Source organism: Erythrolamprus reginae, chromosome 4, assembly GCF_031021105.1.
Source record: "Erythrolamprus reginae isolate rEryReg1 chromosome 4, rEryReg1.hap1, whole genome shotgun sequence".
In the NCBI taxonomy this organism is placed as follows: domain Eukaryota; kingdom Metazoa; phylum Chordata; class Lepidosauria; order Squamata; family Dipsadidae; genus Erythrolamprus; species Erythrolamprus reginae.
Genome location: NC_091953.1, coordinates 26,427,093 through 26,441,956, shown reverse-complemented (window position 1 = coordinate 26,441,956; position 14,864 = coordinate 26,427,093). Strand labels below are relative to the sequence as shown.

At 40.6% G+C, this 14,864-nt stretch overlaps 1 protein-coding gene across 1 annotated transcript in view; it reads left to right on the top strand.

Annotated features, from left to right (window-relative positions):
• Positions 1–14,864, top strand: part of SLC7A1 (solute carrier family 7 member 1) — a 49,818-nt gene that overhangs the window by 22,623 nt on the left and 12,331 nt on the right. The window contains exons 3-9 of the mRNA XM_070749847.1: positions 3,182–3,340; positions 5,939–6,092; positions 8,490–8,611; positions 10,025–10,247; positions 11,781–11,920; positions 12,411–12,513; positions 14,234–14,445. Coding sequence (XP_070605948.1) covers positions 3,182–3,340; positions 5,939–6,092; positions 8,490–8,611; positions 10,025–10,247; positions 11,781–11,920; positions 12,411–12,513; positions 14,234–14,445 — 1,113 coding nt within the window. The remainder of the gene's footprint in view (positions 1–3,181; positions 3,341–5,938; positions 6,093–8,489; positions 8,612–10,024; positions 10,248–11,780; positions 11,921–12,410; positions 12,514–14,233; positions 14,446–14,864) is intronic.

Below are 14,864 nucleotides of genomic sequence, written 5' to 3'. Positions count from 1 at the left end.
ATCTGACAGAGGAAATAGAATGAACAAATTACATGTTATACGTAAATGGTGAAGACTAGAGTTGATAGATGCATTTGTAGTGTTAGATATTTAGTAAAAATGGAAAAACGAAAAAGAAATTACCATATTTTTCGTTCCATAAGATGCACTTTTCCCCTCTAAAAGTGGATGGAAATGTTTGCGCATCTTGTAAGACGAACATTGTGTTACAGGCCAGGCAATGACAGCGGGGTGCTTTTACCGTGCTAAAGCCCACCCCTTCTGTCTTTGTCATTGCCCGCCTCTTCTGTCCCACTTTTCCACAGTGCAGAGCTGGCACATGAGAGAACACCTCTCTGATGTCTCAGGCTCCGCCTGATTTTTCCCCCCTGTTTTCCTCCTCTAAATCTAGGTGTGTCTCATGGTCAGGTGCATCTTATGGAGTGAAAAATATAGTAGATACCCAAATGCTTGTAAGAAAGAAATGGGTGGTATAGAGAATATAGAATTGATCACCTTGTTTTGCAAAGAGAATTATGACATGCTTAATTTTGTACTCTGAGGTGATAAATCCTAATTAGAATTTTAAAGATTGTTTTTAATGTACTATTAATTGGATTGTTATTACTGTTTTTGTTTTTTTGTTCATGCTGCGAGCCGCCCCGAGTCCTCGGAGAGGGGCGGCATACAAATCCAATTAAATCTAAATTTAAATCTAAATCTAGATGGATTTTGGTGATACCGCTGTGATTTAAATGTTTAGTTGTAAAAATTTGCAGAACCATTGGCCTCTAAAATACCCAAGAGGGAATAACTATCTCGTGGTCACTTCTGAACTCTTAGATACAACAATCCAGTGAATTTGCATGAATAACTCTTGTTCTTACAACACAGGCTAGGAACCTGGGGAGCAGTAGGAAACAAGCAACACATATTTTAGAGAAAGATAGTTGAATTGTCTTCCATTCTTGTTCAGCCTGGTTTTAAAACCTCTGGAACAGTGATGGCGAACCTATCACACAGGTGCCATAGGCAGCACATGGAGCCATATCTGCTGGCACGTGAACCGTTGCCCTAGCTCAGCTCCAACGTGCATATGTGTGCTGTCCAGCTGATTTTTGGCTTGCACAGAGGCTCTGGGATGGCGTCTTTGGCTTCCAGTGTGCCTCCGGGGTTGGGTGTGGGCGTTTTTTCCCTCCTCGGTTCCAGGGAAGCCTTTGGAGCCTTGGAGAGGGTGAAAAACGAGCCTACTGGGGCCACCAGAAGTTGGGAAACAGGCCGTTTCTGGCCTCCAGGGGATCAGGAAAACTGTTTTTGCCCTCCTCAGTCATTGAATTATGGGTGTGGGCACTTGTGTATGTGTGATAGCGCACGTGCACACTCTTTCGGCACCAGAGGGGAAAAAATATTATTTGCCACTGTTCTAGAAGCTTAAGTGAACTCTTCATCAGCAGTTGCGCAATTCTGCTTGGTGCTATTAAGTGCATGTCAGAAGCCAAATCTCTTGTTAGTTGGGTTGTAGAACAAAAACACAGCACCTTCAAAATAAAAAAGTTTAAAAATGTATTGTGGCAAAAATTATATTAGTCTATTTGGAATATCTACCCCTTTGTGATGAAACATATCAAGACATCTGCAACAGGATGGATTTTATTTAAAATAAGTCTATTTAAATCAAGTTGTTTTAAATCATGATTTAAATCACTAGTATAAAGGCTTGATTTAAATCATATTTTTTCAAAAGCAATTGTCATCTCCACCCTGCAGTGGCTCCTCCACTGACCTATTGGCTCATGAACAGTCCCAATATTGCAGAATATACAGCCTCATGCTCCATATCTAAGCTCCATTTCATGCTGAATAAACTTATTTATTAATGTATCTTAAATTAAAAAACAACCTTTACATAGAGTTTTACTTCAAAAGCATTTTATTAAAATAAACTGGATAAAAATAAGAGAAAATACGATTTAAATTTTTTAAAAATCTGATTTTTAATGTAAAAAAACTAACTATTTTTATTCACCCTGATCTGAGATTCTAGTTTCAAACTGGTCATCTTTTCTATATGTATTTTTGCATATTTTATACATTTCTTAACAATTTTTTTGTTTTTGTTTTGCATAACCTTGTTCACTCTAGATGAAGTAGTGCCACGTGTATGTTAATGGATATACAGTGGTACCTCGAGATACGAGTTTAATTCGTTCCGGACCTGGGCTCTTAAGTCGAGCAGCTCTTATCTCGAACGACTTTTCCCCATAGGAATTAATGTAAATAATTTTAATTGGTTCCAGCCCTCAAAAAACTCACAAAGTTAGTCTAAATTATGCAGAAAGACATGTTTTTAATGAAGAAGTGTACATGTACATATAAATGAATAATGAAGTTTCTTTCACTTAACTTGTAAACTTTCTTAAACTTTTAAATTTACATATGTTCAACTTCTCTGCCACCCAATCCTGTAGGACAGAGGTCCCCAACCCTTTTTGCACCAGGGACCGGCTTTAAGCGATCAAGAGAGGAATGGGTGAATGAATGGACGGAGGGTGGGAAGGAAGGAAGGAAAGAGGGAAGGGACAGGAACAGAGGAAGGAAGCAAGGAAACTTATGAAAGGGGAGAGTAAGAGAGGAATGAGTGAAGGGAGGGAGGGAGGGAGGGAAGAAGGTGGGAAGGAGAAAGAAAAGAAGAAATAGAGGAAGGGAAGGTAAAAGAGAGAAAGAAAAAGAGCAAGAAAGAAAGAAAGAAAGAAAGAAAGAAAGAAAGAAAGGGGGAAGGGACAGGAACAGAGGAAGGAAGCAAGGAAACTTATGAAAGGGGAGAGTAAGAGAGGAATGAGTGAAGGGAGGGAGGGAAGAAGGTGGGAAGGAGAAAGAAAAGAAGAAATAGAGGAAGGGAAGGTAAAAGAGAGAAAGAAAAAGAGCAAGAAAGAAAGCTGCAAGCACCCCCCCGAGCCCCCCAGGCCGGCTGCAACCTTTTAAAACACGCGCGCCTTCGCAGCTGTCTCCTGAAGCCGAACGCGGAAGTTAGCGTTTGGCTTCAGGAGACAGCTCCTTGGCGCTTGTATCTCGAATTTGGGCTTGTAAGTAGAACAAAAATATCTCTCCCCTCCCAGCTCTTATCTCGAGTTGCTCTTAAGTAGAGCAGCTCTTATGTCGGGGTTCCACTGTAATGTTATCTTTCATTTTTATTCTCTTGCAGGAACATCAAGTGTAGCCAGAGCTTGGAGTGCAACATTTGATAAGCTCATAGGCGAGCATATTGAGAAATTCTTTAGCCGCTACATGTCTATGAATGCTCCTGGCATTCTAGCAAAATACCCAGATGTCTTTTCTGTTTTCATTATCCTAATCTTAACAGGTGAGAGAAATAAATAAGTATTATTTGGGATGACCATTGTGTGGTGCTTTTGAAATCTTATTTTGCAGAGAAAATGAACACACTTAATTTATTTTGCCTTTTTTAAAAAAAGTGTTTTTATTTGCTGGTTCAAGTTGTCCTTCTGAGTGGTTGCACAGATAGGATTACTTTTTGCTACTGCTTGTTTAAAATTATTCATGTGTGTATGTAGGTACAGCCTGGAAATTGCTGAAGATTCTACCTGTGCTTTTCACCCCTTGTAATAAAAACTGTGATTAAAGATTATCTTTAATGGGCTTTAGAATGGGCTTTGAAACTTTCCATTTTTTCCCAATGGTGACCTAAGAAGCAAATGTATATGTTATTCGCAATGTTGAAGGGAATTAGATTTAAAATCCATATTTACTTTTGATGTTTATCTCAAAGGCTTCTACGTAAATGCTCAGTACGCATTTTCTGATTATGTGCTTCTCAGATGTCAGGCAAGATACTCACTCCCCAATTGCTTGGCAACTCTGGCCATACAACGTAAGGCTCTGTTTTCTGAAAACCAGTGAGAAAGTTGTGCAGTCTTATTCATGAAGTTGCCAAATATTCTTTCAGATCTGAAAGGTTTTTCCTAATTCTCCCCATATCTGTTACATTCCTTTGTAAAACAACTTGAAAGCTTGTTGAGTCTCATTCCTGTCTCAGACATCACTCAACAGCTAGCAATGGAGATTTCCATGACTGACCAGAACACGTCTAGGCACTTTCTTAAAAAACATGTTTGTTGCTTTAAAATATCCCTGAATACAATTTGATAGACTGATAGTTTGGGCCAGGACCATGTATTCGTATTCTGATCATGTAAAAAGTGCACTTTATAAATAAATATTAAATCAAGTGACCAAAATAAGCGGCAACTGGAAATTTTTAAGTCATTACAAAGTTCGTCCGTGGCTAGATTCACAATACAGTTGAACAATAGCTTTGTTGTTATGAAAATATTTTGGATATGCATAATCTAAAATATAAAATTAGTAGGAAGGGGGGCACTTACTGTGTACTACTGTGTGGAATCTGAATGAAAGTTTTGGATAATTTTCTTTCCTTGTCTGTATTTCAAAATAAAAATTATATAAGGAACTAGCAGCTGAGAAATATGTTGGTAAAAGTCTTTCCATTGGGAAATGGAAATGTTGAAGCAGTTCTTTCCAAGAATATATATTTTTTCTTGTTGGTGTTGATTATATAGCTGTACAGTGATCCCCCGCTCGTTGCGAGGGTTCCGTTCCAGGACCCCCCGCAATGAGCGGGGTTTCGCGAAGTAGCGCTGCGGAAGTAAAAACACCATCTGCGCATGTGCAGATGGTGTTTTAAACTTCCGCAGCGCTAGCGAGGAGCCGAAGATTGGGGGGCGGCGCGGCTCTTTTAAAACATCGCCGCCGACATGGGGGGCTCGCTAGCACCCCCCCGAACCCCCAACCCGGGTTTGGGGGGGTGCTAGCAAGCCCCCCATGTCGGCGGCGATGTTTTAAAAGAGCCGCGCCGCCCCCAATCTTCGGCTCCTCAGCGGCGAGCGAGCGAAGCCAAGCCAGCAGCAATGTCGCCGCCGCTGCAGCCAACGCGCGCTACGATCTTCTGGGCCAGCCAGGCTCAGCGGATCAAGCCCGGCTCCTCTCGGCCCAGCATTCCGGGCCAAGCGGCTGCCTTCCGTCACTGAGCCTGGCTGGCCCGGAAGATCGTAGCGCGCGTTGGCTGCAGCGGTGGCGACATTGCTGCCGGCTTGGCTTCGCTCGCCGCTGCAGCCAGCGCGCGCTACGATCTTCCGGGCCAGCCAGGCTCAGTCACGGAAGGCAGCCGCTTGGCCCGGGATGCTGGGCCGAGAGGAGCCGGGCTTGATCCGCTGAGCCTGGCTGGCCTGGAAGATCGTAGCGCGCGTTGGCTGCAGCGGCGAGCGAAGCCAGGCCGGCAGCAATGTCGCCGCCGCTGCAGCCAACGCGCGCTACGATCTTCCGGGCCAGCCAGGCTCAGTCACGGAAGGCAGCTGCTTGGCCCGGGATGCTGGGCCGAAAGGAGCCGGGCTTGAAGATCGCAGCGAGCGTTGGCTGCGGTGGCGAGGGCTTGCGATGGAGGGTGGAGGAAGCGGCCATGGGAGGGCGAGCTGCCTCAGGGAGGAGGATCGGGCGGGACCAGGTGGGGGCTGGAATTTCTCCGCCAGGGCGAAGGGCGGGCGAGCGGCGAAGGGCGGGCGAGCGGCGAAGGGCGGGCGAGCAGGTGCTGGGGAGGGCTTCTCGCCCTCCCGCCAGCAAGAGGGGGAGCGAACGGCGTGGGCAGGCGAAGGGCGGGCGAGCGGCAGCGAGGAGTTTGCGTGGGCGGTGGGGAAACTCCTCGCTGATGCCAGCAAGAGGGGGAAGACCCAGGGAAGCCGCCCAGCAGCTGATCTCCCGGTTGCCATCTACGCATGCGTGCCCATAGAAAAAAAGGGCACGCATGCGTAGATGGTATTTTGACTTCCGGGTTGAAAAATCGCAAATTACCCTGTTCGCAATGGTCGGGGACGCAATAACCGGGGGATCACTGTAATACAATTATCCACTGAATTTTTTTTTTTAGGGCTTTTGACTTTTGGCGTGAAAGAATCTGCAATGGTTAACAAAGTGTTCACTTGTATCAATGTCCTCGTCTTGGGCTTTGTGATGGTGTCAGGTTTTGTGAAAGGCTCAATAGAAAACTGGCAGCTCCCAGAAAATCACTCACTTTTGGTGAAGTATGTTGGTTCTTATTTTTTATATATACTGTATTTTTCAGACTATAAGACACACTTCCCCCCCTCTTAAAGTAGGGTGAAAATTTGGGTGCGTCTTACACACCTAATGTAGCCCCACCCACCTGCCCAGCACCCACCCTTTGGCCTCTGCCTCCTAATATTTTGCCTCCTTACAGCAAACAGCCTGTTTCAGTTTCAACTTCTGCAAGCCTGATTAACACAAGCAGCTTTTTGCCCTCTGCGCACCCCATTTTCTGCCCATTCCAATCCCCGCTGCCTGGAACAGGTTGAAAATGGGGTGCGTGGAGGCGAAAAATGGGACACACAGAGGCGGCAATAGGCTATGGCAATCCCTGTAGCCTGAAACAGCTGATTACCGGGAGGTGGGTCCAACTGATAATCAACTGTTTGTGCTAATCAGGCTATGCAGAAACTCAAACATGCTGTTTGCTGCAGAAGGCAAATTGCTGAGAGGCAGAGGCAGATCCCCCTGCCTTCTTTTCCTCCCCAAAAGCTTATACTTCATTGAGTCTTATACACCAAAAAATATGATATATATCTGAAATAATATGTGCATTCATGGCTTTTGTTTAGCACACACTGTGTATCAGATATGAAAATAAGAGAAATGGACAGTTTGTAACACCTCAGGTAGTTGATGGAGATTGAAATTCAGTACTATGCAAATTGTTCAATTATGAAAAAATCAGTCTCAGGGCTTGTGCCAGGCTGCTGCTGGTTTGTTCATATGCACCTCTTTGAATTATAATTGGCTCAAAGCTCAGATCCTTGCAGTAAGCTTTCACTATATTCTGTTGCTATAGATAGAAATTAATTGTATACCTGAAGGCATCCTTTTATTTACACGAGTAGTGTTTCTGTTGCAAATAAGATAAGGAGTAGCAGCTGCTCCAGAGTTGACAGCCTTACCCAACTTACAATTGCCAGATGTTTGGGATTATAACTTTCACTATTCCATCTAAAATTAATGCTGCTGTAGATGCAGCGCCGCATGTGAATTAGTAAAATTGTGGTTATTCGCAGATTTCATGTGTATGTTCAACTTACACTTAAAATCAAAGACTGCAGTGCGGGGCTACCCATTTTTTCACTGCATATTATGTGGATCTTGCAGAGTTTGTGACCCACAGACTGAAAGTCGTGCTCTGTTCATCTTGCAAAAACGTCCTCCATAGAAAGACGTTTCTGTACGAAAAAGAATAAGTTATTTGAAATGTCACTGCTGCTTTGCAACATTGAGTTTCTCTCTTATTACCTCCTAAGCAACACAGTCAGAGTTTTTCACCACACAGAAGGCCTTTTGTTAGTCCTGGTTTAATATACTGAAGTTTGACAGCCAGGAAGGCTGCCTTCTTTTGTGGTTGATCTAAGAGAAAAGCTATAATTCTCTGTGCCATGGGTACATTGCCTCCTTTCCTGGACTTTTTAAATGCTCAGTCCTTAGGCTGTTGCCAATATTTAGCAAGTAAATTATAATTGGCAGATCTAAGACCTGTTAAGGAAAACAAGGCAGTGGGAGGAATCAAGTTAGGAGAAACAAATACATATAACTTGAGAAATGTGTTCCAGTTATGCCTAGTTTCTTCTTTGACCATACACATTTTCCTCCTTGCCTTGTCCTCTTGTTCCTAAGAGTTGAAATATGTTGGTTGACACCCAAAAGAGGAGAATGCCAAAAGGTAGCAAGTATTTTTACCCTACCACTGCTTCAAGACCTTGTTTTTGCAGGATACAACAGTTTGCATGGACCTAAGACACTTTAAATAATACATGATATTTTATATAATAAAACATTGGTCCTACTTGGAAACAATAAAAATAAATTTGAAAAGAGAAGTAATAAAACCTTGAAAACAAATGGACCAGCAAGTTTGTACTGTTCTTTGGGCATAGCCATAAAAGAATTGCCTGGCTAAGCTTCTTAGTACATTTTATACAGATTAAAAGCAGAAGCTAAGACAGTTAAGATTTTAGTGAACCACTCTATGAATTTTAAATTGAACTAAATAACTCTGCACCTAAACAGAGGTCTGTATCCCTGAAAATGCAGTTAGCAATTACAAGTTTAGAATATTCTTTGACTTATAAAGCTAACCTTTTTCTCTCCTCCCCTGGGCACCCAGAAGCTAATGACAACATACATAGGGCTTCTTATTTTTATTTAATTCAAATGATTAATTTTTAAAAATTACCATTCAACTCATTCCAAAATCTGAAAATAGCTTTGAAACCAAATTTATTTATTTTTTATTAAAAAAATGACTCATGCTGCCCACTTATGAATCAACTGTATTCTATGTCTTGTTAGAGTGAATTTGCCCTGCTGAATTTTCATAGTTGCAAGATACATTTGTGATTTTTTGCTGCTTCTTCTAGCTTCACAGAGAATGTGCAACATGGTGTTGGTGGGTTTATGCCGTATGGTTTTTCTGGAGTTCTATCAGGGGCAGCTACATGTTTTTATGCATTTGTGGGATTCGACTGTATTGCCACTACAGGTAAGGTAACAACCCCCCCCCCCCCCTATTTTTTAAAAATAATAATCCTATTCTTAGCTGGGCCTTCATTGTGTACTACTCCTTAGGAGACACTCAGCTATCTTTTCCATTCTGCTGTAGATTTCATCTTTGAAAATAATTCCTGCAGCTCTGCATGAATGGTATTTCTTCTCTTTGGCATGAAATATATTTACATACAGATCAGAATCTAATTAGATTCTCAGAGAAGGGATTTTGTGTTTTAAGACATAAACAGTTGAAGATACTTCCGGAACCTGAACGTGCATCAGAATATTAATTTCAGCTGTATTTGATTGAGTATTTAATTATACCATGCAATGTGACACCATACATTTCTACTCAGAATAAATCAACATTGAAAAATGTAAACTGTAGATCACTTTTTTATTCCAGTTTTGGATGTAATTTTGGTTATCACTACTTCTTACTCTCAGTTTTCATTATCTTATAATTAAGCTTGAAAATGAAGTTGTAGTAATATATTCTTAGTATTTGGGGCAACAGCAATAGAAGGAATTCTGAAGTTTTTTGTTGCATTGCATAATTTTAAAGTACAAATTAAGGAGTTGAATCAATCTGTATAGCTTGATTTTCAAACATATAAGTTATTTATCCAGGCAAATATTTTACTTCTTAACATGATATATAAATGTAATGAAATGTTATGTGTTTCATGAATAGATGTAGGCTTTTCTTATTGGAACAACGCCTGCTACCGCGCGAATCCCAGCGGCTGATAAGGTCCCACAGAGTTGGCCTTCTCCAGGTCCCGTCGACTAAACAATGTCATCTGGCGGGCCGCAGGGGAAGAGCCTTCTCTGTGGCGGCCCCGGCCCTGTGGAATCAACTCCCCCCGGAGATTAGAACTGCTCCCACCCTCCTTGTCTTCTGTAAACTACTTAAGACCCACCTATACCGCCAGCCATGGGGGATTTGAGACACCTTTCCCCCAGGCTTATTATAATTTATGTTTAGTATGTATGTGCTGTTTGGTTTTTAATTATGATAGGGTTTTTAGTTATTTTTAATATTAGATTTGTGCCAGTATAATATTGTTTTTATCATTGTTGTGAGCCGCCCTGAGTCTTCGGAGAGGGGCGGCATACAAATCTAGTTAATAATAATAATAATAATAATAATAATAATAATAATAATTATTATTATTATTATTATTATTATTAATTCAGGAAAATAATTCCTATTAATTTTTAAAAAGGATTTGTAAAATGCACACTCTTACAGTACATTTAATATGCTACTGACAATTTTTAATTTGGTGAAAGAGTTCATTTTTGCTTTCACAAAGGAAAACATGTCAAATGCAGTTTTTTCACTGAAAGGAAATGATTAAATCTGCCTTTTCTAATCTTTGGATTATATCTCCTTTCTTAGGTGAAGAAGTAAAAAATCCCCAGAAAGCTATTCCAATAGGCATAGTGGCCTCGCTTCTGATCTGCTTTGTTGCATATTTTGGGGTATCGGCTGCTCTTACTCTCATGATGCCTTACTATATGCTCGATAAAAATAGCCCACTGCCAGTTGCTTTTAAGTATGTGAAATGGGAAGGAGCAAACTATGCAGTTGCTGTTGGGTCCCTATGTGCTCTTTCTACAAGGTAAGGGTTACAACTGCTTTTTTTTTGCATACGTGCGATAAGAGTGTACTCTCTGACGAGTGTATTCATCTTTAAATAAAAATGTTCATGGCCGGTTTAGGAGTTGGCTTTTTTTAACTTGACAGATTTTTAAGAACCGCGGTGGTGCAGTGGTTAACATGCAGTACTGCAGACTAACTCACTGCTCACTCTAGGAGTTTGATTCTGAGAGGTTCAAGGTTGACTCAGCCTTCCTATTCTTCCAAGGTGGTTAAAATGAGGACCCAGATAGTTGGAGGCAATATGCTGACAATATGGGAGTATTGACTGATAGGGTTAATTAGCCCCTAATTGGAACAATGTTAACTTGGTAGAAACTAGCTGTGTCTCTTCTGAGCTGAAATTCTTTGCTACGTGCTCCCAGAAAACGTTTGTTACAGCCTATAGAGCCCTTCCAGTAGTTATCACTAATTTGTCATTTTTAATGTGAAAAAGAAATAAATATGGCTAATCATTTATTTAAAGGAAATGGAATCAGATTTAGTTTTTATCCAGCCTCAGTCATTCCTTTATCCTGTCCTACCTAGTTTTAGAAACTCAAATCCTAGGTCTCATTCATAGGTCAGAAAAGATTCTAAACAGAAAACAAAACAAAAACCCCCATGCATATTTCCTTCAGATATTGCCTGCAATGCTACTTGTTCAAGATTTATCATTAAAACGAGTACATAATTTTTTTAAGCCCACTTTTATGTACAGGTAGTTCTCAACTGGTGACCATTTGTAAGTGATTGTTCAAAGTTATAATTGTGTTGACAAAAGTGGCCCACAACTAGTCCTCACACTTATAACTGTTGCAGCATCCCCATGGTCACATGATCAAGATTTGGGCACTTGGCAGCTGGCATGTATTTATAATGATTTGAAATATCCCAGCATCATGTGATCATCATTTGTAACTTTCCCAGCTGGTTTACAACAAGCAAAGTTAATGGCGGCGGCGGGTGGGGTGGGGTGAGTCAGATTAGTTTAACAAAAGTGATTCACTTACTGACCATGCTGATCGGTTTAATAACTGCAGTAATATTCAGCATGACTCACTTAACAAATACTTTGCTTAGTATGAAAGTCCTAGTCCTAATTGGGGTTGTAAATTGAGGATTACCTGTCTCTCACTAATTCTTTGGAGAATAAACCTTGTTAAAAGGTTTTAAGAGAATATTAAAACTAATATAAACCAATACAACACAGAAGAATCAAGGAAAAGGGTGCAGTGCGAAAATATAAAAAGAAATAGAAGATTTCAATTTCTTCTGCAGCAAATATAAGTATCTGAAATGATTTTTTAAATCCCATTTTCATTATGGTGAAGGTCTAGGATTCATTACTGCAAAAGAGAAGAACGTTCCCATTATCTGTTATAAAAATTCTCCCAATTTGGGGAAAGACACTTAAAAATGAATTGCTTGCATTAGGGACTGCATTGTTGGAATACATTAAACAATTTAAATTTTTGTACGCAAGAAACATTAATGTATCTTTGTCTCTTTCTAGCCTGCTTGGGTCCATGTTTCCAATGCCTCGAGTTATTTATGCGATGGCAGAAGATGGATTACTATTCAAATTTTTGTCACGTATCAATGAGAGGACAAAAACCCCAATGTTAGCTACAATAGCCTCAGGAGCTGTTGCAGGTACGAAAGATTCCTTAAGAATGATTCAAGTAATTGCTAGGTCCCCCACCACTCTATGTATACGTGTGTGTATATTGTAAACACATGCACTTCATAACTTCGTAAGGAGAACACCTTGCAACTATAAAGCAGATCAAAACCAATGCCACCTATTCTAATGCACTTTAAGATGCAAATATTTTTAAGGTTGCAAGTCTTGCTCATTCAGAAACAATATTACTACTCTTGCTCTCGTATAAGTCACACACACAACTTGACATACAGTTTGCCTTTTTTTGAACTCTGGTTTTCTTGGTTCTTTCTCACGAATTTTACATCATCCCCTGGGAAACAGTAGAGCTTGTTGGCCCAGAAGTATGGATAAGGATTAAATTGTCATGATTCATCAGGCTTGTAAATGAAATAAAAAATATCCTGCCACTTAATTCATGTCTTCTCTCTCTCTCTCTGCCTCTCCCCCCCTCCCCCCACATCTTCTCTCCACCATTAGCTGTCATGGCCTTTCTCTTAGACCTCAAGGACCTTGTAGACCTCATGTCTATTGGGACACTTCTAGCTTACTCCTTGGTGGCTGCCTGTGTTTTGGTACTAAGGTAAGAAGCATTGCTGACAAAATAGCCTCAAACATAGCCCAAATTTGCTTTCTCGAAAGGTATTTAATTTTAGATTTCATTACCTACTAAGTTTAATATGTGAACTGAGCTCTTGCTCAACAGCAACAAGTTCTAGGAGACATTGGGAAGAATCTGATACGCTAGTCAGGGCAAATGGTTCTGGACAATGAAAATCAGTTTCAGGAACACTGTTCATCTGCACTCCCCAAGATCCCATCTGCTTCATTATTGGTGCAGATAGTACGGTGTCCCATCTGCTCTGCTGCCCTTGGGACAGGTCGTCTTGCCCTTTCCATGTAAATGTAGAACAGATGTTGGGACTTTTATCTTTGTTTGTCTTGGCAAACTGATGCAGGGTTTTCCTTGTAATACTGTTTTTCCCTTTCAGTTTTCATTTTCAAGAGTTAGGGCTTTTTTCAGCTTCATTTCCCAAGTTACAGAAGCATTTGAATAGTATGAGACAGGACCTCATGTCTTATGAAGATGAAAAGCCCAATATTAAGTGTAGAAAGCTTGCTTTTTCGGTGCATAAAAATAACTGCAGAACTAAGCAAACCAACAACAATTGATCACCTGATGTTCATCTGTGTAAAACAACAATTGATCCAGGAGATTTAGTTCTATAACAGTGGATGCTAGATCTGCCAACCCAAAAAGTGGTCAGCACTCTGCAGGTTCGAGCCCTAGTATCACTGCGGGACAGAGTGAGCTTCTGTCAGTCACCTCTAACTCCTATCCTGCCCACCTAGCAATTTGAAAGCACTGTTACGAGTAGATAAATGGGTACCATTCTGATGTTAAATGTTAGCTGCACAAGGAGAAAGGGAATCAGCACTGGTCCTGCCTGGACACGAAGCAAGACCGATTGAGGAGCCCAAAATTCATCATCAGCCCAGACGCCACTAGCCAAATATGGTGCAAGCTACTTTGCCCCCTGTGATGCACTGTGAGTAAGTGTGCAGGCAGAAAACTGAATGAACTACCAATTAGGTTGTCAGAACTAGTCTGTAAAGTGTAGATCTACCTGACATGGTTGTCAGATGAAATAAATAAGCAGTTCGTCTCCAATTTTTTAAAACATAGAAGTTACTTGAGCCTCTATTTTTTCTCTCTGCAATTTTCGCTGTTTTCTTGGTAGTTGAACTTTAAGGGTAAACTATAGATTGCAATAAAAGGTAACACATTTTTTTCAATAGCATTTTCTCCTTGAGGACATAGTATCTGAATAACACTTTAATCAAGATACCAAATTCGCTAAAAAAGACAACCTTATTCATGGAAATACAATTTTGAGACTTGCATGGCTTTCTGGATAGAGTTAGTAAAAAGTCTACCCTTTTTTTTTGGCATTTAAGGAATACTCTTTAATATCAAATGGAACTTTTGGTAGGGCATTTACCTGAGCAATAAAGTTCTAAAAAGAACATAACCACATTTAACCTTAACAGTTTTGCCTATATGTAGCCTTGGAAGGTCTATAATTTGCATTTCATTTTATGGATTTCATAGGAATACATCAAATAAAACCTAATACTTGTAGTTTCAGTTGACGATGATAACATTTCTTCGTATTTTATTCCACTTTTCTATTCTCTTGATATGTTCTTCTAATACTCAAATAAAACCTTTCAATGGCATCTTTATAATTTTCAGCACTATGCTGCTATGTGTATGTTATGTTTGCTTGTTTTCCCTATAGATACCAACCTCAGCAACCTAACTTGGCGTATCAGATGGCTTGTACTACAGAAGAGACAGACACAAATGAGTCTGTGAGCACAAGTGAATCTCAGACTGCGTTTCTGCCAGAAGAGGGAGAGAAATTCTCCTTAAAAGTTATCCTCATTCCCCAAAATACAGTTCCTTCCAAACTATCTGGGTTTATAGTGAACGTTTCTGCTTGTATTATAGGTAAGCCGCCGAACTGAGAATGTCCTCTTTGCAGTTTGTGTTTTGATTTAGCTGAATTTAGAATAAAACCATTGTGGAAATTTAGAGAAAACCCCTGGAAAAAGAAACAGGCAAAGAATTGGCAAGTGAAAAGTTGAAGGGAGTCCATTGAAGAAGCATAAAATATACAACAATCCTAATTTGGATAGTCCCCACTTAACAACCCTAATTGGGGCTAGAATTTCTGTTGCTAAGCAAAATGGTTGTTAGGTGAAACAGATGACTTGTACTACTGCTGGCAATTCCATTAGTAGTCCTGGTTGTGGTTGTTAAGCGAGGGGCCACGCTACCCCTGAGTAAGGATCTCATGTTTCTCCTGCCCTACTGTACCTGCCTGCAATTCCTCCCACTTGCCTTGTCAGCAGAGGGAGAAAGAAGGC